Source organism: Lytechinus pictus, chromosome 3 (genome assembly GCF_037042905.1).
Source record: "Lytechinus pictus isolate F3 Inbred chromosome 3, Lp3.0, whole genome shotgun sequence".
Taxonomy (NCBI): Eukaryota; Metazoa; Echinodermata; class Echinoidea; order Temnopleuroida; family Toxopneustidae; genus Lytechinus; species Lytechinus pictus.
The window spans coordinates 82,037,525-82,065,221 of NC_087247.1; the positions used below are offsets into that span (position 1 = coordinate 82,037,525).

General features: G+C 36.4%; 1 protein-coding gene across 1 annotated transcript; it reads left to right on the forward strand.

Moving 5' to 3' along the window:
* Positions 1-5,731: 5,731 nt before the first annotated feature.
* On the forward strand, positions 5,732-22,341 carry LOC129256618 (uncharacterized). Its single transcript, XM_054894777.2, has 7 exons — positions 5,732-6,685; positions 8,655-8,755; positions 12,412-12,442; positions 14,230-14,339; positions 17,401-17,477; positions 17,987-18,101; positions 21,186-22,341. Exons 1-7 carry the CDS (start codon positions 5,874-5,876, stop codon positions 21,302-21,304), a joined length of 1,365 nt encoding a protein of 454 aa, XP_054750752.2. The 5' UTR covers positions 5,732-5,873; the 3' UTR covers positions 21,305-22,341.
* Positions 22,342-27,697: the final 5,356 nt, after the last annotated feature.

The following is a 27,697-nucleotide window of genomic DNA, read 5'->3' on the forward strand; positions in this document are numbered from 1 at the left end:
ACTCCAAGCGAACCGTACCACTCACCAGTCCCGAACGCTGCGCTGTATGTTTGATGATATATCTGGTGCCATTTCGTGCTTATAAATTTGTTTTTTCTACAATGCCACTATCTCATTAAAATTGTTTGTCATGATAAAATTGGAAATATTATCGTTTAATGGCACAAAGGATCGACTGTAATAAAAGATATTTTGAAATATTGTCAGAGAGTGATTAGTTAGGTGATGTTTATGGTCAGAATTTGTAGTCATGGCTTCGGGTGAACTTACGCGAACGCGGTCACTTGCTCACGGGGCGAGTCGGCCTGGCCCTTTGGTGGAAGGCCGTTGGGCAACGTGCAGTGCAGCTAGAGCAGAGTTGGGGAGTTAGGTAAAAATACTTTGAAATAAGTAATCTGCAAATATTTTTGTCTTATCCCTTTGGATTACTTAGATAAGAAATTCAAATTCTCAAAGTTTAAATCCAATTTTAGACAGTGATATAACAAAGAGTGGTGCTGTATGGGGGGGGGGGTGCATGCCCCCAATTCACGAACAAGAAAAAAAAGGAAAAGGAAAGAGAATCTTGCGAAATTGTTTAATTGGATTTTTGTAACAAAAACGTCAAAATTATGCTCATGCCGCTTGCTTGCAACTATATACTTTTATAAATTTTGCCTGATACGCCACATCGTATAACCCTCAATTTTTTTTCGCTCGTTACGCCGATAACAGCTAGTTTATGCCAACATTATTTGGTTGCGTGATCAAAGCATCAGCTATAGCTAAACATTTATACTTTATGCCTGTTCAACTTCCAATACAGGTTTAGGCCTGTAATTTATGAGATGTTAAGATCTATGGGTGCCTTTATTATTTTCATTTTCAATTAAAACAATTATCATTAATTATGTATTAATTTAGTATTAACCTCCATGATACATTTTATTGTGTTAAATCATACAATTTCTGTTATATTAAGCCCTTTTAAAAACATGCTCAGTAGCAGACCCCCCCCCCATATATAAACACAATAGAAGTGTATATATAATTAATTGACCCCCCCTCCCCTATTGAGGACAAAATGAAAAAAAAATGTTCAAAATAATCAACCGCCCCCCTTTGACGAGGCAGCTGTCGGTGGCATGATGTCTTCTTTGACTTTTTTTTGCTTGTAAAAATAATTTTGAAGAAATAGGGGCTCTCTAAGTGTCCCCTATGAAAATCGATCTGGATCTGCAAGTGCATGGGGCTGCGCCCTCTCCAACGTCATAGCTACCCGATATCTTTAGGTTCTAGCTCTCATATTTTTCAGCTCCCTGATTTTTTGGAAGAAAAAAAAACGAGGCGAAAGAAAAGAGTGAAATAAATCAAATACGATTAATCAAAATTTGAGTTGTTTGAAAGAATTATAACAGAGAAACTAAATTAAATTTTACAACCATGAAGAATAACAGCAATCTTGATAAATTCTGTTTGTTTTGTTTTTTTCAAAATCAGAACCAATCAACCTTTTTCTGATTATTCTGTCACTTTCCATATTTTGGAGAAAAAAATGAAGGTGTTCATCGACGCCCTGTACTGCATGATGAAACTGTATCCCCACTCGGCCCTCATAACCCCCCCCCTCTCTCTCTCTTTCTCTCTCCCCCCCCCCCCCACCACAAAGCCCCTTGCTCAATTTTCTTATCTCACCTTTACCTTAATTAATTAATCTTAACTATTTGGCGGTACAGTCAAACGTGACTGGTCGCCATCATAGTTTCATTCCCAACAAACACGGAACAAACAATAACATTAACAACAATTCTGTTTTTCGACCCAACATCATTCCTTTGAATACGCGTAAGGCTATACGTGGGCATGCACAAACAACGTAGGTTCACAAAAACTGACCCGCATTTGGACTGAAATTGTGATTAAAATAAAAATGTTATAAATATTACAAAAATATTGGTATAATAAAGGATATTTGATTGAAGGAAAAACATCCATCGCTAATTCATAAGAATTCTGGAAAAGATTTGAACGAGGTTTTTATCAACGGTAATCAAGAGGAATTAGTGTATGGGTGAATGGCGATCGAGCGTTAGCTGGTGAGGGCGCGGGCCAAATCTGGCAGTATGGCGTCGTCCATTAAGCTGACGTTAGCCAGCGGCGACTGCACGTACGTGCTCCCGAACATGTAAGAAGTCTGCCAGTTCACAACACATCGAGTGGCCGGGCGTAGCCGCCCAGTGCAATGTCGTTTAGAGGGGTATGAGCCGCGGGTAATGGGAAGCGATTATTATGATCTTAATCAAATACTGTCGTAACAAATGCACCCACCTTCATGACACTAATTTCGACTTTATTCTCGATTCAAAGCAGCGAAGTTCCCTGGCTAAGTTCAAAGAGACGCCAAGCATTCTCGGTAATAATTTGTCACAGCTGAGCGAGAGCCAAGAGCTAGCTTGCGTTGTATTGTGGTTTTAGTGCGACTTAAGCTGGCGCTATTCATTTAATTTAACCCCTCATAGTCCCGTTTCGCGCCAGCTTATTTTTTTCTTTCCCGTTTGCTTTTCATAAGATACCATGTACACCGTGCACCACGCACGAGAGAGACGGCACGAAGCCGTCAAACAACTGGAAAAAATGCCAATTTCTTGTTTCTTAAACCTTCCTGTAAGTGTAATCCCGTATCCAAAATTCATGCTAAGACATCGAATGCTAGACACATTCTGAAAGTGATTGTGAGGTTGTGATGCAGGAAATGTGAAAGACACAGATCACAATTTGATAAGATGTACTGGTAGTGGTACCGTATCGAAGTTTGCAATGTACATGTACAAGAACGCCCGGGGGGGCACTCGACCAAAAAAGTAGTGGGTATGTGCCGCGGGCGAGACAAAAAACGGGGGCCTTGGAGCGGGCTTATTGTAAAAAGGAGGGTCCTCGGAACGGGCTTCGGAACTACAAATGTTTGTGAAAACGGGGGTCCTTGGAACGGGTCGCCTGTGAATGAGTGCGTTTTCATCCCTATGGAACGGGCATACGTGCATGCAGCAAGCCCGGCGGCACGGGCGCCGGGTGCGCTAACGCAGATGCGATGGTCGGACAGCGCTCTGTGGCCGCTTTTCACCAAAATTGCGGCTCATTGTATAGCAGATCAATACGGCTGGAACGGCGAAACGGAAAATTTGCGAAGCTTTGGAGCGGATTTCTCTCTTCTTTTTTCTCGATAAGAAGAAAACGCTATGCTTAGGAGCGGCTTTCTTTGTTCTTTTTCTCAATAAGACAAAAATGCTATGCCTTGGAACCGAAATTTGAGTGTAAAAACGGGGGTCCCCTCCGCGGCACATACCCACTATGCATTATGTACTGAGTGCCCCCCCCCGGGCAAGAACGGCAGTGCTGTGTGTGTGTACACTGTGACTGTGAGGTGAGTGAGTGTGTAAGTGGCCAATATTGGCGGGACCTTTCTTTCTTGCTAACATTTGTAGATGAATTGATCAAGAACAGCAGATTTCTGCATACTGGTAATCTCTTTGAATACTTTGAAATCTTTAACTTAGTTTTTGTTTCTTCGTACCTCAAACATGCATGTAAATGTGAGAAGGATTTTTATTTTTATTTTTTTTATTTATTATTATTTTTTTTAGTCCAAAGTTGGGGGTGCGGTTAATACACAGGTGCGGTTAATACACCGTTACTTACGGTATTCAATAGCTGTTTTCAAAGTCAGCACTGCTGCTATATAAAATTGCATAATGCAGGCAGGACTGTCAGAGGAATCACACTTGTTTGATAATTTCACACAAATAATTTTTGTTTTTTTCTCTGATGAACAGGGAGGACCCCCAAAAATTTGGAGAATAAAATTATTTGGAATTGGCATTCGTTTAATTCATTGCCCCCTCTTTTGTTATTTCTTGTTATTTTACTGTTACACTTCTGTTCTGTACCTTTTGTTACCCTTAAATACTTTGTTGTTATTACGACTTTATTTGTATGGTTTTGTTCTGTTTTGTTTTGTTTCAATGCATATAGGCCTGATAAAAGCCATGGCCGAAATCTAGCCATTTAATGTAGCGTCCATGCCTTAATTCTTTAGACATCATATATATATATATATATATATATATATATATATATATATATATAGTGTGAAAGAAATGGATGAAGAGAACAATGGTAGGCGTAGCTTAAATCAAGGTTCCCCAGAGCTATCTACCCTTTTTGGATAATTTGGTGATGCCGAAAAAATGTCTCTGCCGGGAATCGAACCCGGGCCCCCAGCTTTGAACGCCGGTGCCTTAACCACTAGACCACAGAGACGGGTTAGTGGCTAGGGCGACCCCGATCCAATTGACCGTCAGATAGACAGATTTTCGACACCATACCAATTATAATTTCCTTTGTCGGGTGAAGGTGGGTTTTGAACAATGACAATCCGCCATGCCTCAGCTGGATCAAAGCTATTGCTTTGATACAGTACACGTATGGGAGAAAGTATACAAATGTGTGAAGTTATACATGTACTACAGCTTTGGCAACTCTTTTATATTTAAATATTGTGTGAAATAAATGGATGAAGAGAACAATGGTAGGCGTAGCTTAAATCAAGGTTCCCCAGAGCTATCTACCCTTTTTGGATAATTTGTCATTGTTCAAAACCCACCTTCACCCGACAAAGGAAATTATAATTGGTATGGTGTCGAAAATCTGTCTATCTGACGGTCAATTGGATCGGGGTCGCCCTAGCCACTAACCCGTCTCTGTGGTCTAGTGGTTAAGGCACCGGCGTTCAAAGCTGGGGGCCCGGGTTCGATTCCCGGCAGAGACATTTTTTCGGCATCACCAAATTATCCAAAAAGGGTAGATAGCTCTGGGGAACCTTGATTTAAGCTACGCCTACCATTGTTCTCTTCATCCATTTCTTTCACACAATATTTAAATATAAAAGAGTTGTCAAAGCTGTAGTACATGTATAACTTCACACATATATATATATATATATATATATATATATATATATATATATATATATATACTTCGGGAATTCTATCCTTGTATAGAGTGCTCGATGTCCTTCACAGGAAGAGCTTTGAATAATAAACACAAGTTCACAAGGTTGACTGGAGGTTCATCAAATTTAATTGCAACTCTGAGTTTCACGCAACCTACGTGAGGTGCGATCTTCAGGCAACTGATAAAACTTTTCAATACCATTGAACAATGCATGTCGCGATCGCGCGAAGCGCGTTACACCAAACACGCACATACTGGGCGCAGGAAACTAGGTAACCAGTGCGCGCTGAGGTTTTTATAATTTGAATGTTTTTCAAATGTTTTTCAAATAATCGATACTCCGCGATTAATCGATAATTAGATGAGATGCCATAGAATTGATAATAATGAAAGTGAAAATGAAAATTATGCCTATAAAGGCTGCATCACTAGTATTGGTGATGTCACTGCATTATACGATGTGCGTGCATGGTGATTACGGAAGATTGTCTTTGAAATTGCATAACTTAAACTTGTTTTGGTGGCATTTTAGAAACGAGTTCTGGGTGTTTGTTTAGCGACATGCATTGTTCAATGGTATTGAAAAGTTTTATCAGTTGCCTGAAGATCGCACCTCACGTAGGTTGCGTGAAACTCAGAGTTGCAATTAAATTTGATGAACCTCCAGTCAACCTTGTGAACTTGTGTTTATTATATATATATATATATATATATATATATATAAATGGTTTTTCTCTTTAGGAAAGTCTTTTGATGAGAACCAGAGAGTGCAAGAAGACCCACCTGTTTCACAGGATCACATAGTACGGCGATCTGCAAGACATTCTAAGAAACAGACACAAGATTCAGCTAAGACAATAACAACAAGAAGTAAACGTGCTGAAATGCAAGAGAAAGAAGTGCAAAGTGACAACAAAATTGATACAAGGAGAAAAAAAGGGAGAAATAGCAAATTAAAAAAGCCTGAGGCTAATATTGATGATAGTATACAGACAGATGAAATCAATGATGCCAACCAGATAGATATAGTGGATGATGGCAACCGGATCGGTCAGGTGGATGATGGCAACCAGAAAGATGAAGTGGATGATGGCAACGAGAAAGATGGAGTGGATGATGGCAACAAGATAGATGGAGTGGATGATGGCAACCAGATAGATGGAGTGGATTATGGCAACCAGATAGATGGAGTGGATGATGGCAACCAGATAGATGGAGTGGATGATGGCAACCAGATAGATGGAGTGGATGATGGCAACCAGATAGATGGAGTGGATGATGGCAACCAGATAGATGGAGTGGATTATGGCAACCAGATAGATGGAGTGGATTATGGCAACCAGATAGATGGAGTGGATTATGGCAACCAGATAGATGGAGTGGATGATGGCAACCAGATAGATGGAGTGGGTGATGGCAACCAGATAGATGGAGTGGATGATGGCAACCAGATAGATGGAGTGGATGATGGCAACCAGATAGATGGAGTGGATGATGGCAACCAGTTAGATGGACAGGATGACAGCATGCAGACAGATGAAGTTGAGGATGAGGTCTTCCAGATTGGTAGAAATGATGGAGATGAGGAGACCACAGTCCAACAAAAAAATACTATGGTCACATCAATGGAGATAATTGATGGAATTGGCAATGATTATGTGCAACCAGAGGAATTGGATGTAAACAAGTCCATTGGGTAATTGTGACAACATTTTTTAAGATTAAAGAAATATACATTTGAAATAATAATAATAATAATAATAATACAGGTATATTTACCCAGGGAAGCCGCTTCAGTTCCGAAAACTGTTCTCCCAGCGGGCCCTGCTATTATTATTACCCCGGCTTTAGCTGGGCTGCCTAGGCGCTCAAAGCATTCAAGGAATTTCTTCCTACTGGGTACCCATTCATATCACCTGGGTTGAGTGCAGCACAGTGTGGATAAATTTCTTGCTGAAGGAAATTACGCCATGGCTGGGATTCGAACCCACAACCTTTTTTTTCAAAGTCCGAAGACTAATCCACTGGGCCACAACAAATCTAATGAAGATTCAAACATTTCATGCAATGATATTGTGCAGACTTGCTAACTATCCATATTGTACTGGAATTTTCGTTATTTGCAACTTCAAGTTGGCCAAAAAATCGTACATCAAAAATTTATGCATCTTCATATGAGAAACAAAAAAGAAATAGGAAGAAATTGTTGCAGTTGTGGCAGCCTTTCGCGATCAATTTTGTAATTGTTGGCATGTCAAGATTTAATGGTTTGAATTCATTTGAATATTGTCAGCTAAGTTTTTTTTGTGTGTTTAATTTGAGTATACAGTCAATCACAGACTCACAAAAAGGTATGTAACTATTAAAACAAAATATTTTTTTGTCCTTGTGCATTGTACAACATAAATTAAAAAAAACCTCATTTTGATTCTTAAAAATGGTTTGGATATACAAATAACATTCTCAAATTCATATAAACTGTTCAGCCCTGAAAATAATTTAAGCTATAAACTTTAATTATTATTATTATTAGGTGATCTGTCGATTGTGTTTCTACAAGTTTTTATTATTTATTTATTTGTTCATTCATTCATTCGCTCATCCGGCCATGGTGTCTGTCGCCCACAATTTCAAAGTGCTTCTTCATCATTTCAAGTCTGATTTCAATTCTGTTTGCTTTATATGATAGTGTTATGTGATGATAAGACATATATCACATGTTCAATAATATATCAACACATTTACAGGAAGTATAACAGAAAATCATATGTTTACCAATTCCAACTTTCATAAAGTATTACTAATTCGTCTTCCAGCTAATCTTGTGATGCACACTTGTTTTATGTGTTTCTTATTGACCACATTCTTGCTTCTCACTAAAAGGTCCATTCCCCCAAGTCAGAGTAAAGTTATGATGTACAGAATATTTTGGTCAAGCGTCCAAGGTTGACCAACACCTGTTTGTTGTAGAGATTCTTGACCAGACCAATATAAAAGGAGTTCGCTTCTGAACCCAAGTTAGATTACAGAATAGAGTTTAGATTATAGTTTTAGATTGGCTCCAGCATGCAGATATAATAGAGATTGAGTTTAGAGCTAAAGTAGAGTATGCTACATCAGTTTGCAGCATTTATATTACATTCATCATCAGAGTATAGTCACCATCAGACTTACTTGTATTATTTGTCATCATCAACTTATTCATAATCTTCAATAAATGTATGAACTGTACATCCTGCATTGCATTGTCTTCATCAAGCCTGGTTGAAAGTAAAGTGCAATAGATCACAACGACAATATAACATGGTGGAGAACCCGTGCATCATCTATTATCTATTATATCTGCATGCTGGAGCCAATCTAAAACTGTTTTCATTGGTTTACCTTTCAAGCTGCTCAATTTTTTCTTATAAAAACTTTGGGGCCTCTTCCTGGTTTAACCCATAATATAGATCTTGTCAGATGACCCATTTGTTATGAATATGAAATTATTTTATCCATGAACATGAAAATTGTTTTCCAGTACCTTTACAGCTAGTATGACTCCCATCCTTAATAGTCTGATTGTAATAGACTGATGCATGCAAGACTGCATGTATGTAATTGATTAGGATATATTTCTATTTAAAGTGAGGAGATTATATTCTTTATATTTCTGTTTTTAGATCGAGAAAAAGAAATTTGTCTTCTCTACCAGAGCCGACTGTAGTTCATCTGTTATCAACCAAGAAGAAAAAAACTCCTGTGAAGACACCACTTAAATTGGGTAATCTCATATGTTTCTTTGGTATCCATAGTGAGCATGGGGCACTTATGCAGTTTTGCACTGGCCGATTTTGAACAAATTTTCCCATCTATAGTAATTGTTCACAAATGTCATAGCAAGTCTCAATTACATTTCAAGATCAACATGCCCATCACTTTTTCCGATTAACGCAATAAAAAACGGCTGTATTTTGGCTTGACCTTGGCGTCATTGTCAAAATTTCATTTAGACATCACTTTGCTGGGCATGCTTGGATTTACCATAGTCCAGATATGGACTAAACTTAAATGACCAAAATATCTGCCTATGGCAGCACACCAATTTGGTCACAGCATGTTCGCCTGATTTTGGTAGCCCACTTCAGTCCATACCAGAACTATGGCAGAGCCAGGCGTAGCAATGTCTGACTGATGATTTGAACGATGATGTCGACATCGATTCTGAAATAAAGCCGTTCGTTTTGTGATATTTGGAAAGGTGGCAGGCATATTGACCTTGAAATATGATTGAGAGATTAACTATGACATTTGCGAACAACTACTCGTTTGGAAATTTGCTTGATGTCGGCTGGTGTGAAACTGCATCTATGCCGAGCATGTTACATGTATGTGTATGCCAGAAAGGGATGGATAATTGGTGCAATATTGTACAAACGTTACACATACAAGAGTATGTCGGCGGTGACGCAGGGTACTTTATTTATGGTAGCGTGTCCTTTTCTTTCACATTGTAAAAGTTATAGTATGAATGAAATGGCAATAGCAATTTTTGGTCAGGACTGCTGTTTCAGTGTTGCTGATAGCTACAAAAGTACTGTACTACTCATTTCTCTTCATCAGGGGTCCGGGATTTAATTTCTTGTCTGTAGTGCGTCAGGGTCTGTATATTAGTATGAGACTGTTATGGTTATCCACTGTTCTACGTCAATCCTATTTGCACTACCCAGCTACCCACTCAACCAACAATCTTATTTTCCTTGAAGTCCTCATCTCCTTCAGTTACATTCCTTATGAAGGCCTCATCTCCTTCAGTTACATTCCTTATTAGGCCTCATCTCCTTCAGTTATATTCCTCATGAAGGCCTCATCTCCTTCAGATACATTCCTCATAAAGGTCTCATACCCTTCAGTTACATTCCTTATGAAGGCCTCATCTCCTTCAGTTACATTCCTCATAAAGGCCTCATCTCCTTCAGTTACATTCCTTATGAAGTCCTCATCTTCAGTTACATTCCTTATGAAGTCCTCATCTTCAGTTACATTCCTTATGAAGGCCTCATCTCCTTCAGTTACATTCCTCATTAAGGCCTCATACCCTTCAAGATTGAATGGCCTTAAGTTGAATAGTAGGAAAACAGAGATTATGCATATAAAATCTCGATTTTGACCCCATGTACCGTTGCGCCCTTTTGAAATTGAGGGTGTTGAGGTTGTTCCTGTTAAGACAGCAAGAAATCTTGGTGTCCCATTTGATGACAATATCACTATGCAAAATTACATTAAATCTAAATGTCGATCTGTGTCATATGCATTGAATAACATTGGGAAAATTCGACGGTATGTTGATAGAGATACCTCTGAAAGGCTGGTGCATGCTTTTGTCATGTGCCACTTAGACTATTGCAATGGTCTATTGTATGGAGTACCAGACACTCAACTCCAGAAACTTCAGGTCATTCAAAACTTGGCTGCTAGGATTGTTACCAAAACAAAAAGATATGAATCTGTATCGTCTGTATTAAGATCCTTGCATTGGTTGCCTGTCAGGTCACGTATTAAGTTCAAGATCTTACTACTCTCTTTTCAGTTTTTTCGACAAATGGCTCCATCTTACCTATCAGAGTTACTTGTAAAATATGAACCTGTTCGAAATCTTAGATCACTTGATAAGGATTTAAATAACGTACCTGTTGTTAAGACAAAGTTTTATGGCGAAAGGGGGTTTGCGCATGCAGCGCCGGAACTATGGAATAGTATCCCACACAATTTAAGGCAAGTTGATACAATTGGGCAATTTAAATCTGCATTGAAAACATATGTATTTAACTTAAAAGAATATTAACCAAGCATTACCAGCAGCCTTTCCCTCATCTTTTTTTTTTTTTTTTCCCCTAAAGCACATTGAGACCTTTATAAGGTGTAATGCGCTATACAAAAGCTGTTCTATTATTATTATTATTATTATTCCTCTTATGAAGGCCTCATCTCCTTCAGTAACATTCCTCATAAAGGCCTCATCCCCTTCAGTTACATTTCTTATGAAGTCCTCATCTCCTTCAGTAACATTCCTCATAAAGGCCTCATCCCCTTTATTTACATTCCTTATGAAGGCCTCATCTCCTTCAGTTACATTCCTTATGAAGGCCTCATCTCCTTCAGTTACATTCCTTATGAAGGCCTCATCCCCTTCAGTTACATTCCTTATGAAGGACTCATCTCCTTCAGTTACATTCCTTATGAAGGCCTCATCTCCTTCAGTTACATTCCTTATGAAGGCCTCATCCCCTTCAGTTGCGTTCCTCATGAAGGCCTCATCCCCTTCAGTTACATTCCTTATGAAGGCCTCATCCCCTTCAGTTACATTCCTTATGAAGGACTCATCTCCTTCAGTTACATTCCTTATGAAGGCCTCATCTCCTTCAGTAACATTCCTTATGAAGGCCTCATCCCCTTCAGTTGCGTTCCTCATGAAGGCCTCATCCCCTTCAGTTACATTCCTTATGAAGGCCTCATCTCCTTCAGTTACATTCCTTATGAAGGCCTCATCTCCTTCAGTAACATTCCTCATAAAGGCCTCATCCCCTTCAGTTACATTCCTTATGAAGGCCTCATCTCCTTCAGTTACATTCCTCATGAAGGCCTCATCCCCTTCAGTTACATTCCTTATGAAAGCCTCATCTCCTTCAGTTACATTCCTTATGAAGGCCTCATCTCCTTCAGTTACATTCCTCATGAAGGCCTCATCTCCTTCAGTTACATTCCTTATGAAGGCCTCATCTCCTTCAGTTACATTCCTTATGAAGGCCTCATCTCCTTCAGTTACATTCCTTATGAGGGCCTCATCTCCTTCAGTTACATTCCTCATGAAGGCCTCATCTCCTTCAGTTACATTCCTTATGAAGGCCTCATCTCCTTCAGTTACATTCCTCATGAAGGCCTCATCTCCTTCAGTAACATTCCTCATAAAGGCCTCATCCCCTTCAGTTACATTCCTTATGAAGGCCTCATCTCCTTCAGTTACATTCCTTATGAAGGCCTCATCTCCTTCAGTTACATTCCTTATGAAGGCCTTGTTTCCTTCAGTTACATTCTTATGAAGGCCTCGTTTCCTTCATTCATATTCCTCATGACTTCAGGCCTCGTTTCCTTGTGTAATATTGCTTGTAAAGGCCTTATCTCCTTCAATTACATTCCTTATGAAGGTCTTGTTTACATGATACTATATACCATTTCAATCGTGATGGGAATCATGACAGTGGGAACTAGATCTTTAGCATATAGATTTTTAGTTGTAAAAATATTTATTTGTATACTCTATACATGGCGTGTTATTTATGAGAGACTATAACTATATTGAGTTATTGAATGTATTCTTTGAAATATCAGATATTCACTTTTCGGTTGTAATACTAATGATGAATTTAATTGTCTTTGTAGATACCAATGAGCACCATGTAGTAGAATCAAGGTAAGATCAAGCATTTTTACCCCCAAAATACATGTTGTGATGCAATACATTGTGCAATGATAGCTATGCATTCTGAGGGGAGGGGGTGGGCCCCTCAGGCCCCTCCAATTCTTTATATACATCAAAATAGTTCAGTCTGTTAAGGGTCGAGAAGAACATTATATGATCTGTCTGTAGTGAAGACATCAACTCGGATTGTATGCAGTCAAGACATCATCTTGTCCCCTATTTCTTGCAGATGTTAAAATTTTATCTGATTCTAATTTGTCACTGTATACTATTTGTGGTTTTAAAAAAGTATGGTGGAAATGGAAATGTCTTACCAAAATGCAGACTTCATGAAATAAGATAGCAATATACAAGATTGGTTACATGAAAAGGAAGCACTTTTTTTTCTAATTAGGGGTGTTCCACAGCTATGTTTTTGTCCATTTTTTATGTTCATTGACATCACAATGAATGAACAGTTATACATGTAGGTATCAGCTGAGTTTTTCTGTGATCTGCACTTTAACTGTAAACTTGATATCTATATTGGTAGCTGAAAATAATCCATGGACCCATGGACTTTTTAAATGCTTCTACAGCTTCACTATATTTAACTCTGTAGTTGTGCAAAGTATGACGAATATGACCTCAAGTTTGAATAAATAGAAGAGTGGTTAAGAATAATGAAGATATAAAAACCCTAGCCCTAAAATGGCTGGGAGGGGGATTGCATCAATCCCCCCTTGATATTTTGTGTGAACATTCTGCCACACACAATGTGTTTCAACCATGTTGCTCACAAACTTCAAATGCTTCATAAAGGGTTCTGCAATAAATTTGGTGAAAAAATATAATACATAAGAAATTAAAAAGCCAATAAAATCAGAAAATTAGCATTCTAGAAGCATTATTTTGTGAATCAGTGCAAAAGTATGATTTATGCATGAATTATTATAGTTCATATAAGAAAACCAATGTATTTCAGTAGGGGGAAAAAAATACAACCTTGTAGATTACATTACTCACACTGCTCTATAGCCCATTTTTGCGGTGCTCGCTCGCTTGGTAGCCAAGGGGGGGGGGTAGATTGAGACCCCTCCCCCCTCTGCTGCAAGAGAACGGCCAAAAGGCCTGGCCTTGTTAGGGTCAAGCACATTTTTCATGTCTTCAAAAACGCATTTACTCTAACAAAATAGTGCTGACATTTTTATAACAAGCACATGACACCTGTTGCAGGGTACATACCCTCAATATACTTTTCTCAACAACTTTGTAGATTTTGGTGAAAGTGCAGCATTCATTCATAAATTTTTCTTCAAAAATTCACATTTTTGAGATTTTTGTTTATCATCTATCACATTTTTTAAGGTGCTGATTACTGTAACTTAGCTAATACAATGAACATCAGTAATTAACATATTCTCTTTCTTAAGTTTACAACTCTTTACTGTACTTTAAAATTTGATAAAATTTACATAGATTATGACTAAGTAATAGAGGTTTAAACTCAATACTGATCTCTTGAGGTAACAGGGAAAATGCTTAATTCTTTTGCTTGTATATTACTTGAGAACTTTCAAGCTTCAAAGCTTGCTTTAAAAAAAATCAAGCCCATGAACCTGTATTATTGTTTGTCTTATATTTATATGCCTTAGTATCAATGTGGTGAAAATGACATAGATTTCATTTAGAGTTAGAATTTTGTTTCATTCATAGATAGTTTGTAGAAAATTGGCATGAAGGGTGTTATTTTTCTTCAAAAAGAATTTGAAAGTTCCTTATTGATCATATGATTATAGAAGATTTTCAAGGCAATTAAGAAGAGGGCCAGAAATAATCTCTGATTCGTCAGCTTCAGATGATACAACAAGTGATGTCCTTCCAATGAAAAGAACAAGATGTACAGCAAGTAAGCAACTTTATAAAAAAAAATTACTGTTTAGCTTACCCAAGTCAAGAAATCACAGCTTATTGTGATTTGCGTAAATTGTATCATGCCTCAAATAATAATTTTCAGTTTATAAAACACGGCACACTGACAAACTTTATATAGCCTACTTTTACAACTTTCGCTTGTTCTCCTAAAGACGATAAGAATACAATTTTTGAAACGTCAAGCTTAGGGGGTCCTTTGCTGGATCAAAATATGTCCACAAAAAGAAGTACATGGTCTATTGTGAAACCAATACATCTCTTGAATTTATAAATTAATCACAAATGTAAGCTAATAAGATACATAATACAACAAAGCCAGTTTCATGCAAATTCACATTTTCTATCAGCTGAGTATTTGTTATAGAAACTTTGGTTCAAATCTTGTTTTCAAGATTATTCAAATATTTTTTAAATGGTGTGCAAATAAAAATGTCATTGGAATTATTTAGTTCTTAAATGAATGTTGACCCACAACTGTACTCCATATATTTAAAATCACTTTTCTTCTCTTTTTGTCTCACCTGAACAAAGTTTAGCAAAGACCTAATGATCACTTTTCCCGTTGGTCTTTTACAAAATGTTTAAAAAAAATTCAAATTACTCATTTCTTTATATCTGCATCTATTTTGTGTTTACACTTATTACAAATGATCCTTTGGTAATACCACTTGTGTCCTCATGAGGACGGGATCAAAATGTCAAATGATATGAGGTGGTCTCCATCCTTTTTTCAAGCCTTTGTTCAACTTCTTTCATTTCTTTATTTCTGCATCAATTTTATTTGCACTTGGTAGAAATAATCATTGATTAATACCACTTTTGTGTTCATAAGGGGTCAAAAGATCATATTGCATATTTTATGACTTGCAAAATCAGACAAGACCTGTGGTTTGTGAACCACCTTGTGTTTTAATTCATAAAATTATGTTTATTCAAATTTTGTCCTACAAGAAATTTATAAACAAAATAGATTGAGAAATCTTATAATGCATTAGATATTAATTGCTGCATTTATATATTGTATAATGGAGATATATCCTACACACATGTACTGTATGAAAATATGGAATAATGATTTTATGTAATAACATAAGAATGAAAGTGGGGATGTGACATCTGCCCACCTAATTCATGGTGTACATACAGCCCTGTACAATATTTTCACAAAATGCTGTTACTCTTTAAATTCAATATTTTTTTTTATTGTTATCAGAGTTTGATGAAATTTTCAGCATTTTGCTCATTGAATTTTATTCTAATATTTGGATATAATTATTTTCAGCCCGGAGTACCTCTTGATGTTTTGTGAATCTGTTGAGACTTAATTTACTACTGCTTGTACGTGTTTCTGAAATTATGCAACATTTTGTACGTGCATGTCATACCTAAAACTGCTAAGATATGAGTTCATGTATAAATCAAGTGCAAGATCTCTTCCAAACTAAGATTCATATGTTTACATGTATATTAACTTTTATTGATTAAGGTCATTTACCCAAGAAAACAGGCTTCTTTCCTGTCCTCCCCTGCACATTGTATTACAGGTACGGTTAAAACCATGGGTCTACTTTTGACCAATGAAATCACATCAAAATTCTTTTATTCTCATAGCTTTTACACTCCCACCCAGACCTAGTAGGGCGATTCCATGCTAGAAAAATTAGCCATTTTCACAACATTTTTCAACCTGCTGTCCAAACGAATGAAGAACTTCAATTTGCTTTTTGGTAATATTAAAGTACTACTTTGTAGACATGCAAAAAACTGACAACCAACAAAAATATGTCATCCATAGGTGAATTATAGCTTAAAATGTTGCGTGTCGTACGGGACATTTCTGTGTCCCATACGACACACGGCATTTTCACCTATAATTTACCCAAAATTAATTATTGTCTCACCTGCATAGCAGAGTGAGACTATAGGCGCCGCTTTTCCGACAGCGGCTGCGGCGTCAACACCAAATCTTAACCTGAGGTTAAGTTTTTGAAATGACAGCATAACTTAGAAAGTATATGGACCTAGTTCATGAAACTTGGACATAAGGTTAATCAAGTATTACTGAGCATCCTGCCTGAGTTTCATGTCACATGACCAAGGTCAAAGGTAATTTAGGGTCAATGATCTTTGGCCGAATTGGGGGTATCTGTTGAATTACCATCATAACTTTGAAATTTTATGGATCTGATTCATGAAACTTGGACATAATAGTAATTAAGTATTACTGAACATCCTGTGCAAGTTTCAGGTCACATGATCAAGGTCAAAGGTCATTTAGGGTCAATGAACTTTGGCCAAATTGGGGTATTTGTTGAATTACCATCATAACTTTGAAAGTGTGTTGGTCTAGTTCATAAAACTTAGACATAAGAGTAATCAAGTATCACTGAACATCCTGTGTGTATTTTAGGTCACATGACCAAGGTCAAAGGTCAATGAACTTTGGCCATAATGGGGGTATCTGTTGAATTACCATCATAACTTTGAAAGTTTATGGATCTGACTTGTGAAACTTGGACATAAGAGTAATCAAGTATCACAGAACATCCTGTGCGAGTTTCAGGTCACATGATCAAGGTCAAAGGTCAATGAACTTTGGCCACGTTGGGGGTATTTGTCGAATTACCATCATATCTCTGTAAGTGTATTGGTCTAGTTCGTAAAGCATGGAAATAATAGTAACCAAGTATCACTGAACATCTTGTGCAAGTTAAAGTAGTTTTCAAAATCAGCACTGCTGCTATATTGAATCGCGTGATGCAGGTGAGACCGCCAGAGGCATTCCACTTGTTTTGGGTTGGTTATTAGTTTTTCAAATGACTACCCACTGTACCTTTATCATTGACAAAAAAGAATATTTTATTGCTCAAGCATTCGGCAAGGAATCTAGAAATTGTTGTCAAAATGTCCCGTACGACACAGATGGAATCGCCCAGTAGGCAATGGTAGGGCTCATTAATCCTTTTCAAACACTCCCATTTGTCTACAGCAATAATACAATATTAGTTAGAATTACATCTTGATTTCTTGCCTAGATACAGAGATGAATCAACCTTCAGATCAAGCTATGCAAGTAGAGAAGCAGATGGCAGATTACATGAAATTAATACAGGTAGTTTAGTATTTTCTCTTTTATTTTCAGTGATGCAAAATCAAAGGAACTTGATTTTGAATCATGATATTGGGACAAAGACAAACAAATAATGCCTCTGACACAAGAACCATAATAGATAGGGCCATAAATGATAGAAAAAAAAGGAAAGAAGAAAAATATTGGAAAACTAATTTACTATGCTTTGTTACATCATTAATCCAATAAATTCATACATGACAAGAAAGTCCAAAACACTCTATAAGTTTACTACACAACATTTCCTTTCAAGTGTTCAGATGAAAGTTATAGCCCTCTTATATTACATCGAGTATTATACCACTCAGAAAGGGTTCACTGTGAGCTGCTACAATAATGCAACACACAGGGTTTACGGGTCAACAAATAGAGTTAAAAAATATCACAGCAGGGGGAGGGAATGTGGCTGTTGCTTTGCTGTCATTTGAAGCCCCTGACCCTTTGAGAAACAGATCTACAAACATTATTTCTACTCCTTCTTTTTGTTACAGGAACTCTGCACCAAATACAGGCAAACAAAATCGGAGATTTGTACAGCTTTGTATGTCTGCAATGGGGATTTCACAATAGCAGAAAAGTATCTTGAAAGTGGTCCTCAACCTGACAGTAAGATTTTTAATTTTATTATTTCTATCAAGATAACTGGGTGTTTCCAGGAAGGAGTGGAATCGATTTCCTTTCCTTTGACCACACGTTCGACTCATGTATCAGTACATTGTATCTCAGCAACTGTTCGCTGTACCTTTTAATTTACATAAATTGATTTCTTATCAACGGTGTGTGCATTTCATTGGAACTCTTCTACTGTCTCTTTGTGCAAAACAAGACCATAACCAATACACTGTTCTGCCTGACAGACAAATTTAAGACAAGCTGGCAGCACCGAGATCTAACATTGGCAGTTTTTTTTACGGTGTTATCATAAGGCAGAGAGACAAAAAAGATGTCAGGATAACTAGAGCCATGACAGGAATAGACTGCTGGAGAGACCATCCCTTGATTAGGTCAAAGTTAAGTTTAAGGGTCTGTCAACAATAGTGCTGTTTTATTGATAACCTCTTTATCGATAGTTTTGTCGATAATTACCCACTTAGCAGTATCAATAACCTTTCTCTCGTTGTGATAATACCCGCTATTATATAGGGACATGACACTGATTTTCCGTGATTTCATGGAAATGGCCTTTTGAAAGTGGCTTTTCAAACGGAAAATCACGGAAAACATAATTTTCCTCAAATTGCACAGAACAGCTACAGAAATTACCCCAAAATCTCAACAAAATACGAATACTTAGTTACTAGCCACAAAACATCACTTCGCTATAATAATGACAATCCAAACATCGTGACTGAACTCGACTCCATTCAAAAACATTCACAAGCGCAAGCTCAATTTTAGTGAAGCACCAACGTAGAAGGCAGTACACGGCCGTGTGTTGCTGCCCTCTACGTTTGAAGATGTACAGCACGATATCAAAATGGCAGCAAGGAGAAAGACATTGACTGCTTAGAACGATATCCAAAAAGCCCCCATATTATCAATAAAACTTCATCCAACCCTAAAATAATGCTAATAACGTGAAAGGTGAGGATATTTTTATGCTAAATATGTTTGTTAAAAGATGAACGCGGATTTTAAAGCATTCTTGGTACAGTAGCAGATACTAATTTTGACCAACGTGAGTATTGTGACATTGCTATAATGCATAAATAATGCGTATTTATTATGTTCTTTTGTCGATAGTTATCAATATCGGTAATATATTTTTAGCGATATATCAACAGAGAAATTTCTTAATGATAATAGCACTAGTCAACAATGTAGGAAAGGGTCTTCTCTGCCACCAAGAAGACTGAAAGCAGCCATTTTGAAGCAGTCTGAAGTGACAGAATGAACCAAACCACAGAATCCTGTCTTCCATTTCACTTATTATTTGTGATGTAGAGGAAGAATGGAAAAACAAAACCTCTGCTGATTGTCTTGGATCCAGCAAATGTAAATTCAAAGACTGAATTTGAAGAAGAATTATGCTAAGATCTATAATATGCTAAGAAAGAAAAAATATGCTCATGATGAATTCTTTGCAGGCCTGCATTCTAAATTACTGGTAAGAGGAAGATTTAGCAAGCTGTTAGAAGGATGCAAAGTGAATGGTTTATTATTCTAGGAGAAAACCTTCAATAACTTACAGATCAGCATCACCCTTGCTTCTATGATGAACTTCACCCATTACGGACTGAGCACACATTTACACAGGAGTCTATGGAAAATGTGTGTTATAGCAAAATTATTCATTTTCCATCAGGTTAACCCTAAAACAGGGGTTCTCAAACTTTTTCTTTGAAGGGCCAGATGAGACTAAAAATAAACCTGAAAGGGCCAGGGTGAAGTGGATACTTAGAAAAAATGTACGCGAAGCGCAATGACCCTTGCGGTCGGGGTCCTAGATGCTCTCTTGTGCAAGCTGGCCCTTATTATAGGAGCAATTAATCCAAAAAATTTATAACAATTTCATATGGAATGCAGGCAAAATAAGAAAAGATTTCAAAATACAGCGAGAGTCAATATTAATGATAACAAAATTGTAGTACATTTTATCTACCTATACATACCTGGTATTGGGGAGACAGATAATGTCTTGAAGTATCAATATTTTTTGTAGTCAAAGTAGAATGAATAATAGAGCATGTCTGTTGTAGACTCTAAAAAGGATGTCAGTCTCCTAGTCACTTTCAATGTGGGAAAAGTGACAGTCTGTCAGCAACAAGATGTTTGACACTTGGCACCAAAGGTGTAATTGCCAGACGAAGGCACTGGTGCAAATGTTCACTGGTAAAGCAGGGGCCGCGGAAGCGGGCGGGGGGCTTCAGGCCCCCCCCCCCCCCCCCACTTTTTTCCAAAACCATGTACAAAAACATAAAAATTACCATATGATTGTAATTTTTTGCATGGCCAACTCCCCCCCCCCCCCCACTTTGAAAACAGTACTTCGGCATGAGTTAGTTCTTTAAAATGTACATTGTGGAAAATGCACTTTGGCACCTGTATGTAGATCCAAACATGGTGAGAACAGCACTGGTCATCTAATAAGAAAGTAGTAATGACTCCACTAAATTTTGTTTAAAAGTCAAATTAATTTGACTGCCATTACTTTTATTACGGTTAGGGCTACATGGATACACAATGTATGTTTCATATTGTGACTTAAAAGTGATTTAAAAAAAAAACCAGCAGAGTCTCGCGGGCCTGTTTGAGAAGCTCCGTGGGCCGGATCCGGCCCGCGGGCCGTAGTTTGAGAACCCTTGCCCTAAAAGGACTGGGCTATTTGAGATGTATTGAGGACTGGGGGGCCATCATTGCCCCCCTTTTTATCTTGGCCGCCGTTCGCGTGATCGCGAAGAAAGTTGGCACGGATATTCTTTACCACATAAACTACAAGCCAGTATATAATAAAAAATCTGAAAATAATTATTTTTTATTTATTATGAATGAAATATGCAAATTTATTTGTGAAAAACATTTCAAATTTAACACCCAATTTTTATTTGAACTTCTTTAGAAAGTGGAAGCTATATGAATTAATTTGCATTTTGTTTTCGCGCCAACTTTTTTACCTCCATGATTTTACTTAATGCTACAATATTTTGAATGATTTGGATAAAAGCTACTGCTACTATTTTATTTTCACAGTTTGTATGTGGTCAAACTCTCAAGATAGGTTGCTACTGAGCTCATCTCCTGGACAAGATATCTCAAGTAACTACAGCAGAACTGAAGCTAGTCACCGTCTACTTTGGTTGAAGTCATAAATCAATTGATTCAAACAGTAAATTGATTTCTTATCATAATTGCAAATGAAACTTCTCATAAGGTTAATACATAGACCAAAGGCCTGGTCCCACTGGCCAACGGACACAAGCATATAACAGATACAGCGGACAAAATGGGTTAACAATGAAATTACAGTGGACGGATGCTCGATGGATATAGATTATGAAACATATGCAAAGATTACAACAGATACATAACGTTTTCCAATGGATGGCAAGATTCTTTTCCGTTTTTCATCCTCTTTGCATCCGTAAGTACAGTGGGACCAAGCCTTAAGACTATGTTTGTCGTACATTAGTCCAGGATAGAAGAGGCATAACCTTGTTTTTTTATATACAATATTTTTTGATGGTTTCTTGTCAATTCGAGGGTGCTGATTCCGAATCTGAATGATGCCACTCGTGTAACCTTGAGCATTTTCCGCAAATTGGCAAAATCCAATATGGCCGCCAAAATATGCAAATTACCCATGAAAATCCTAAAATTGTCTACACATTGGCTATGAAATGCATGAAATTGTGTGGCAGGAGTGAAATAGTCTCTGAAAAAATAACTTTTGACAAAATATTTATTTTCCTGATATTCAAAATGGCCTCCAAAGGCCCTCATACTCTATTATGTACAATATGAATAAGGAAAACTAATTTTCATAAAAAATTAGCACAAAAGTGCAAAAAATCGCGATGTATGAACAAAGTAATATACTGGGTATGCAAATCATCATTACTAAAGAGATATATCATTTATTATATCATATATGGAAACATTTCTGTATTTTGATATCTAAAATAGCCGCCACTGGCCCAAACAGTATTGCGTACAATGGCAATGGGGGCCAATAAATTCACAAGAGTGATCACTAAAATGCATATTATTAAGATTAAACGAGTGGAATACTGACTAAAAACATAATTGTTAACGAAATATATTATTAATATGCCATGTATGTGATGAATGTTTTATTTTGATATTCAAAATGGCTGCCAAAGGCCCTAAAAGTATTATGCACAATGAGAAAGAAGAGCAAAAAAATCACAAGAGAGAACACTAAAATGCATATATATGTGATAAATTAATGGGATACTGTCTTAAAACATATTTTCTAACGAAATATATCATTCAGGTTTCAAGTTTGTGTTAAATACTGTATTTTGACTTTCAAAATGGCCGCCATAGACATTAACAGTATTATGTACAATGCAAAGTGGGAAACCAATATCACAGGAGTGAGCACCATAAATGCACGTAATAGTGATCAATGAGTAAAATATTGTCTGAAAGCATAATTTCTATTAAGATATATCATTTATTCTGCCAGTTAGGTGATAAATACTGGTATTGGAAAGTCAAAATGGCCGCTACAGGCCCTTATGGTATTATTCACAATGTGAATGGGAACAAATTTTCAACAGAATTTGGCTTTGCTTGGCCAAATGGTGATGTATGAGTGAAATATTGTCTGAAAACATGATTTATAACAAAATATAACATATCTTATGCAATTTAGGTGATAGAAACTGTATTTCAACATTCAAAATGGCTGCCATATGCCCATTTTGTGAACATTGTTTATCTCCACTCAAATTGTATATTTTACGATAAGGGCCTATGGTGGCCATTTTCAATTTGAAAATGCAGCATTTATCAACTTACACATGATATGATATATCTCGGTAGGAACCATGGTTTTAGACAATATTTCACAATTCACAATTATATGCAATATTTAGAGTCAAGCAAAGCCAAATTCTGTCAAAGTTATATGTCTCAGTTACAATGTACACAATACTTTTAGGACCTATGGCAGCCATTTTGGATTTCAAAGTACAGCATTTATTAACTCCACGACCAATATGTGATGTATTTAGTTAGAAATCATGTTTAAGACAATATTTTTACTCGTATATCACAGTTATATGCATTTTATGATTCTCACTCTTGTGAAAATTAGTTTGTCCATTCGCATTGTACATGATAAATATAGGGCCTATGGCTGGCGGCCATTTTGAATGTCAAAATACTGCATTTATCACATAAATGGCATATTAATGGCAATGATGGCAATGATGTTTTTAGTCAGCATTCCACTCGTTTATCTTAACCCTCAATCTCCCGGGGTATTTTGATTCTTGTCATTCCCGGGGGGGGGGGGGGGGGGACATTATGGCCCCCCCTTAAGATCTCAGCCGTGGATTGCACGATCACAACGAAAATGTGCATGATGGTAGAGAATGACGTAATCTACGCAGTTGCATTGGTAAATTCCACTGAATTCATATATTTTTATTTTATATGAATTAATTATGCTAATTTATTCATGAAATCATACTTTTTGCTCTGATTCACTAAATAAAGCTCCTAGAATGCTATTTTTTTGTGAAAATATTCTTTATAGCATTCCTAACAATTGTGAATGAAAAAAATTCTAGTACCAAGACCGATTCTTATGTATTTTATTTTTTTTTAAATTTCTTATGTATTTCTTTGTTTTTTACTTTTTGTTTTTCATTGTTTTTTCGATGGAAATCGTTCCAGACTTAATTCTGATCATAAACAAGGCAAAATTAATTAAGTTTAATCATTAAAAGTAGAAATAATGATACATTAATGAATTTTGGCCAAATACACAATTTGCATTGGATTTGTACATGAAATCACGTTTATGAGCAATTTTGGGTCTGACATGCACTTACATAATGTTGCGTAATGTCGTAACCGCGTACCCGGGCATCACAAAGTTGGACCCAAAATTTGCGCGAGACTTGAAAGTAAAAAGTCAGTGAGCGGTGAGGTCAAAAAATTTTGCGCAGCAGATATATCGCGAAAATTGTCGAGGGGGGGGGGGCCATAATGGCCCCCCCCCCCCCCCCCCCGGGAGAATTAGGGTTAATGATATGCATTTTAGTGCTCACTCTTGTCATTTTTTTGGCCCCGGCCATTGCCATTGTACATACTCTTTGGGCCAGTGGCGGCTATTTTAGATATCAAAATACAGCAATATCCCCATATATGACATATTAAATGATATATCTCGTTAGTAATGATGATTTGCATATATTACTTCTTTCATACATCGCGATTTTTTTGCGGTTTAGTGCTAATTTTTGTGAAAATGAGTTTTCCTTATTCATATTGTACATAATAGAGTATACAATGGCCTATGGTGGCCATTTTGAATATCAGGAAAATAAATATTTTGTCAAAAAAAAATTTCAGAGACTATTTCACTCCTGCCACACAATTTCATGCATTTCATAGCCAATGTGTGGACAATTTTAGGATTTTCATGGGTAATTTGCATATTTTGGCGGCCATATTTGATTTTGCCAATTTGCGGAAAATGCTCGAGGTTACATGAGTGGCATCATCCAGATTCGCAATCAGCACCCTCGAATTGACAAGAAACCATCAAAAAATATTGTATATATAAAAAAACAAGGTTTGGTCAAGTTTCTATGGGGCCTATCCTAGACTACATGTAATAAGATGGCATCCTTTACTTACCATACCACTGATCCTGTACTTTCTCCTTTTGATAACTCCAGCCAATGAATGGTTTTATAGAAACTGTAGTGTAGTGCAATTTTTATTTCATGAACAAGATGAAGAAATACAATCAAAATGAGAAGGAATGCCTGTATTCCAAAAGTATCTGGGTAGACAAGTCAGAGGTCCTTGTTGAATTTTAAATGACATTCATAGCAACAATCTCATAAGTTGATTTTATGGTTTCCCAAAGTAGGTAAAAATATAAATACTAAAGTAGATCTAGATGTTTTATGAAATGGTGACGGCCTACCTTGTTGTTAAAGTCTTTTGGCTGACATTTCTGGTCCAAAACCTGGATGAAAAATAATATTCTGTCACGGTTTCATATTAGTTTTCATTCCCATTCATTTTTTTATTTTTTGAAACTTGTATACAATTGAAATTCAGTAAATAAGTTTTAAGGTCAAGGTCAAAGGTTATTTGGGGTCAAATATATTTCATTAACCCCATTCATCTTAGTTTTTGTCAAAGTCAACACTGCTGCTAATGAATATTTAATTGCATAATGCAGGCTGTCAGAGGTGTTCCACTTGTTGTGGCCTAGTGAATTACATGTAGTGTCTAGACTTTGAAATAAAGGGTTGTAGGTTGGATACGTTGAGCATGCAACAGTAGCTTGACTAAAGTCAATGAGGGTAAAGCTCAAGCCTATTTGAATAGTGAGTATAAGGGGATCAATTTTCAACATTTTGAAGGCTACCTAGTGCAACTTTACAAGTATCTCAAACTATTTTTGTTTTACATATAGAATGTCAGCCACCATCACATGTGTCTTCTATGGATTAGCATTTGGTACAGACACATTTGTGTTATATTCTTAGAAATGCAAAGTTGTTGAAAATCTCCCACCACTTTATAACTACTTGTACATGTGTATATTAAAAGCCAGATGTATATATTTTTAACATAATTACAATCACATGGTGTTTTTAAAGCATCTAGTCAACATTTGCTGCAGATTTATCATTCTAGGTTGACCATATTTCTTACATTATATTTTATACATCACAGTTATGTACCATTTTACTAGACCGCCATCATATTCAAGCTTAACCACTCACGATGGCGGTCTCCTGCATTCGTTCAAACTGATATTTTTCTTTTAATTGAATATTGCTTCTTGTTGATATTTATTTTTCATTGCTTTATTATGACTATTGCTTTATTGTTTTGTAAAACTTAAATGTATCACCTAGATGTTTTGTTGCATATTTATCTTGAATGCAGAAATAAAATAAAATCAATCAATATATTTTTTTCTTGGTATTTGAAAAACTGTAACATTCACTAATCTGATGCAAAAGTATGTAATTCCTGTCAGACTACAATTTGGCCATTTGCTATTTACTATTTATTATTTTTGTGCTGTTTTTGATTTTGTAAGTTCATTCATGTACTATTTTTTTTTTTCATTAGTGATTTGTTGATGCACTTTTTCAATTTTAGGCAACTACTATCATCTGCTTTATTATGATGCAAAATGGATTTATTGTACATGTACCTTTTAAAATTTGTGTATATTTAATGGAAGAAGAATTAAATGAATTCAAATCAATAATTGTGAACTGCTGTGATATCATTTGAAGCAAAACTTTTAAAAGAGACTTTGCATTAAATAACCCCCATTTTATCTCCATTCTTACTTCACTACATGAAATGCTCAAGTCATTATTATTTGTATTTAATACTAGCGATGCCAACCATTCATTTTGGGGCATACATGTAGCTTTTCCCTTCTTTTGCTATGAAAAAGGTCATTCCTTTCTGTGTCATATTTTTTTTTTTTTTTTTTTTTGCTATGAGACAATATATATTTTTTTTTTCATTTTTAAAAACTCTCTTATAATTGAGTATGTGCAGTACTTACCGTATGTTTTATGCAATATCTGCTCAGTTTGAGACCTGCACGTCCTTTATAGTGATAAGATCGCTTGAGCCCATACTTCTTTGATGTACAGGCTGACAATTGTTATATTCACAGAATGATACAAAAAAATATATGAAACAGACACTAATACTTTCAGGTAGGTCTAACAAATGAATATTATCTGTTATACAAATTTCAATTTTCAATACAAAGTGCATCCCAGAATTTGATAGTATTCTCTACGTTACTTCTACAAAATCTTTCAAAATGTTGCAAACCCACAAGACCTCTCAGTCCATTTACAAAGTTCATATATTATTTCAACCTAAATGACCGCACCTCTTACCGACTTTTTACTTTAAAAAAAATGTCATCAAATTTTCTCAGTGATCGCACGATCAACGACCAAGATTTTTTTCTCTGATAAACTGTCTGGACCCTTTTGCGATAATGAATAGCATAAAATAAATCCATTTAAACCAACAGAAGTAAAAATAATCATACATTTATGAATTTTGGTTTAAAAAAAAAATTTGCATTGACTTTGTACACGGAATCACGTTTTTGAGCAATTTTGGGTGTGACATGCACTTACAAAATGTTGCGTAATTTCGAAACCGCGCATCCGGGCGTCACAAATTTGATCTCAAAAGATGCGCAAGACTTGAAAGTAAAGTCAGTGAGTGGCGCAGTCAAAAAATTTGCGTGACAATGTAGTGACAAAATTTGTCTCGAGGGGTTCAAATTGCCCCCCGCCCCCCGTTAAATAAGGGTTAATCCACCATTGGTCCTGAACAAATTAAAAATAAATGGAGTTCTTATATTTCTACATAGATTTATTGAACACTGATAATTGCACATGGATATGTTTGAACTTTTTACCACAATTCACATTTCACTCTATTTGACAACAAAATATTAGCTAGTATATTTGAAGAGTTGTATTCCAAAAAGA

Coding starts and splice junctions, on each gene's coding strand:
- LOC129256618 (XM_054894777.2), top strand. CDS start 5,874: ATGCAAGAGAAAGAAGTGCAAAGTGACAACAAAATTGATACAAGGAGA. Junction 6,686..8,654: donor GATGTAAACAAGTCCATTGG/GTAATTGTGACA, acceptor TTCTGTTTTTAG/ATCGAGAAAAAGAAATTTGT. Junction 18,102..21,185: donor AAGTGGTCCTCAACCTGACA/GTAAGATTTTTA, acceptor TTATTTTCACAG/TTTGTATGTGGTCAAACTCT.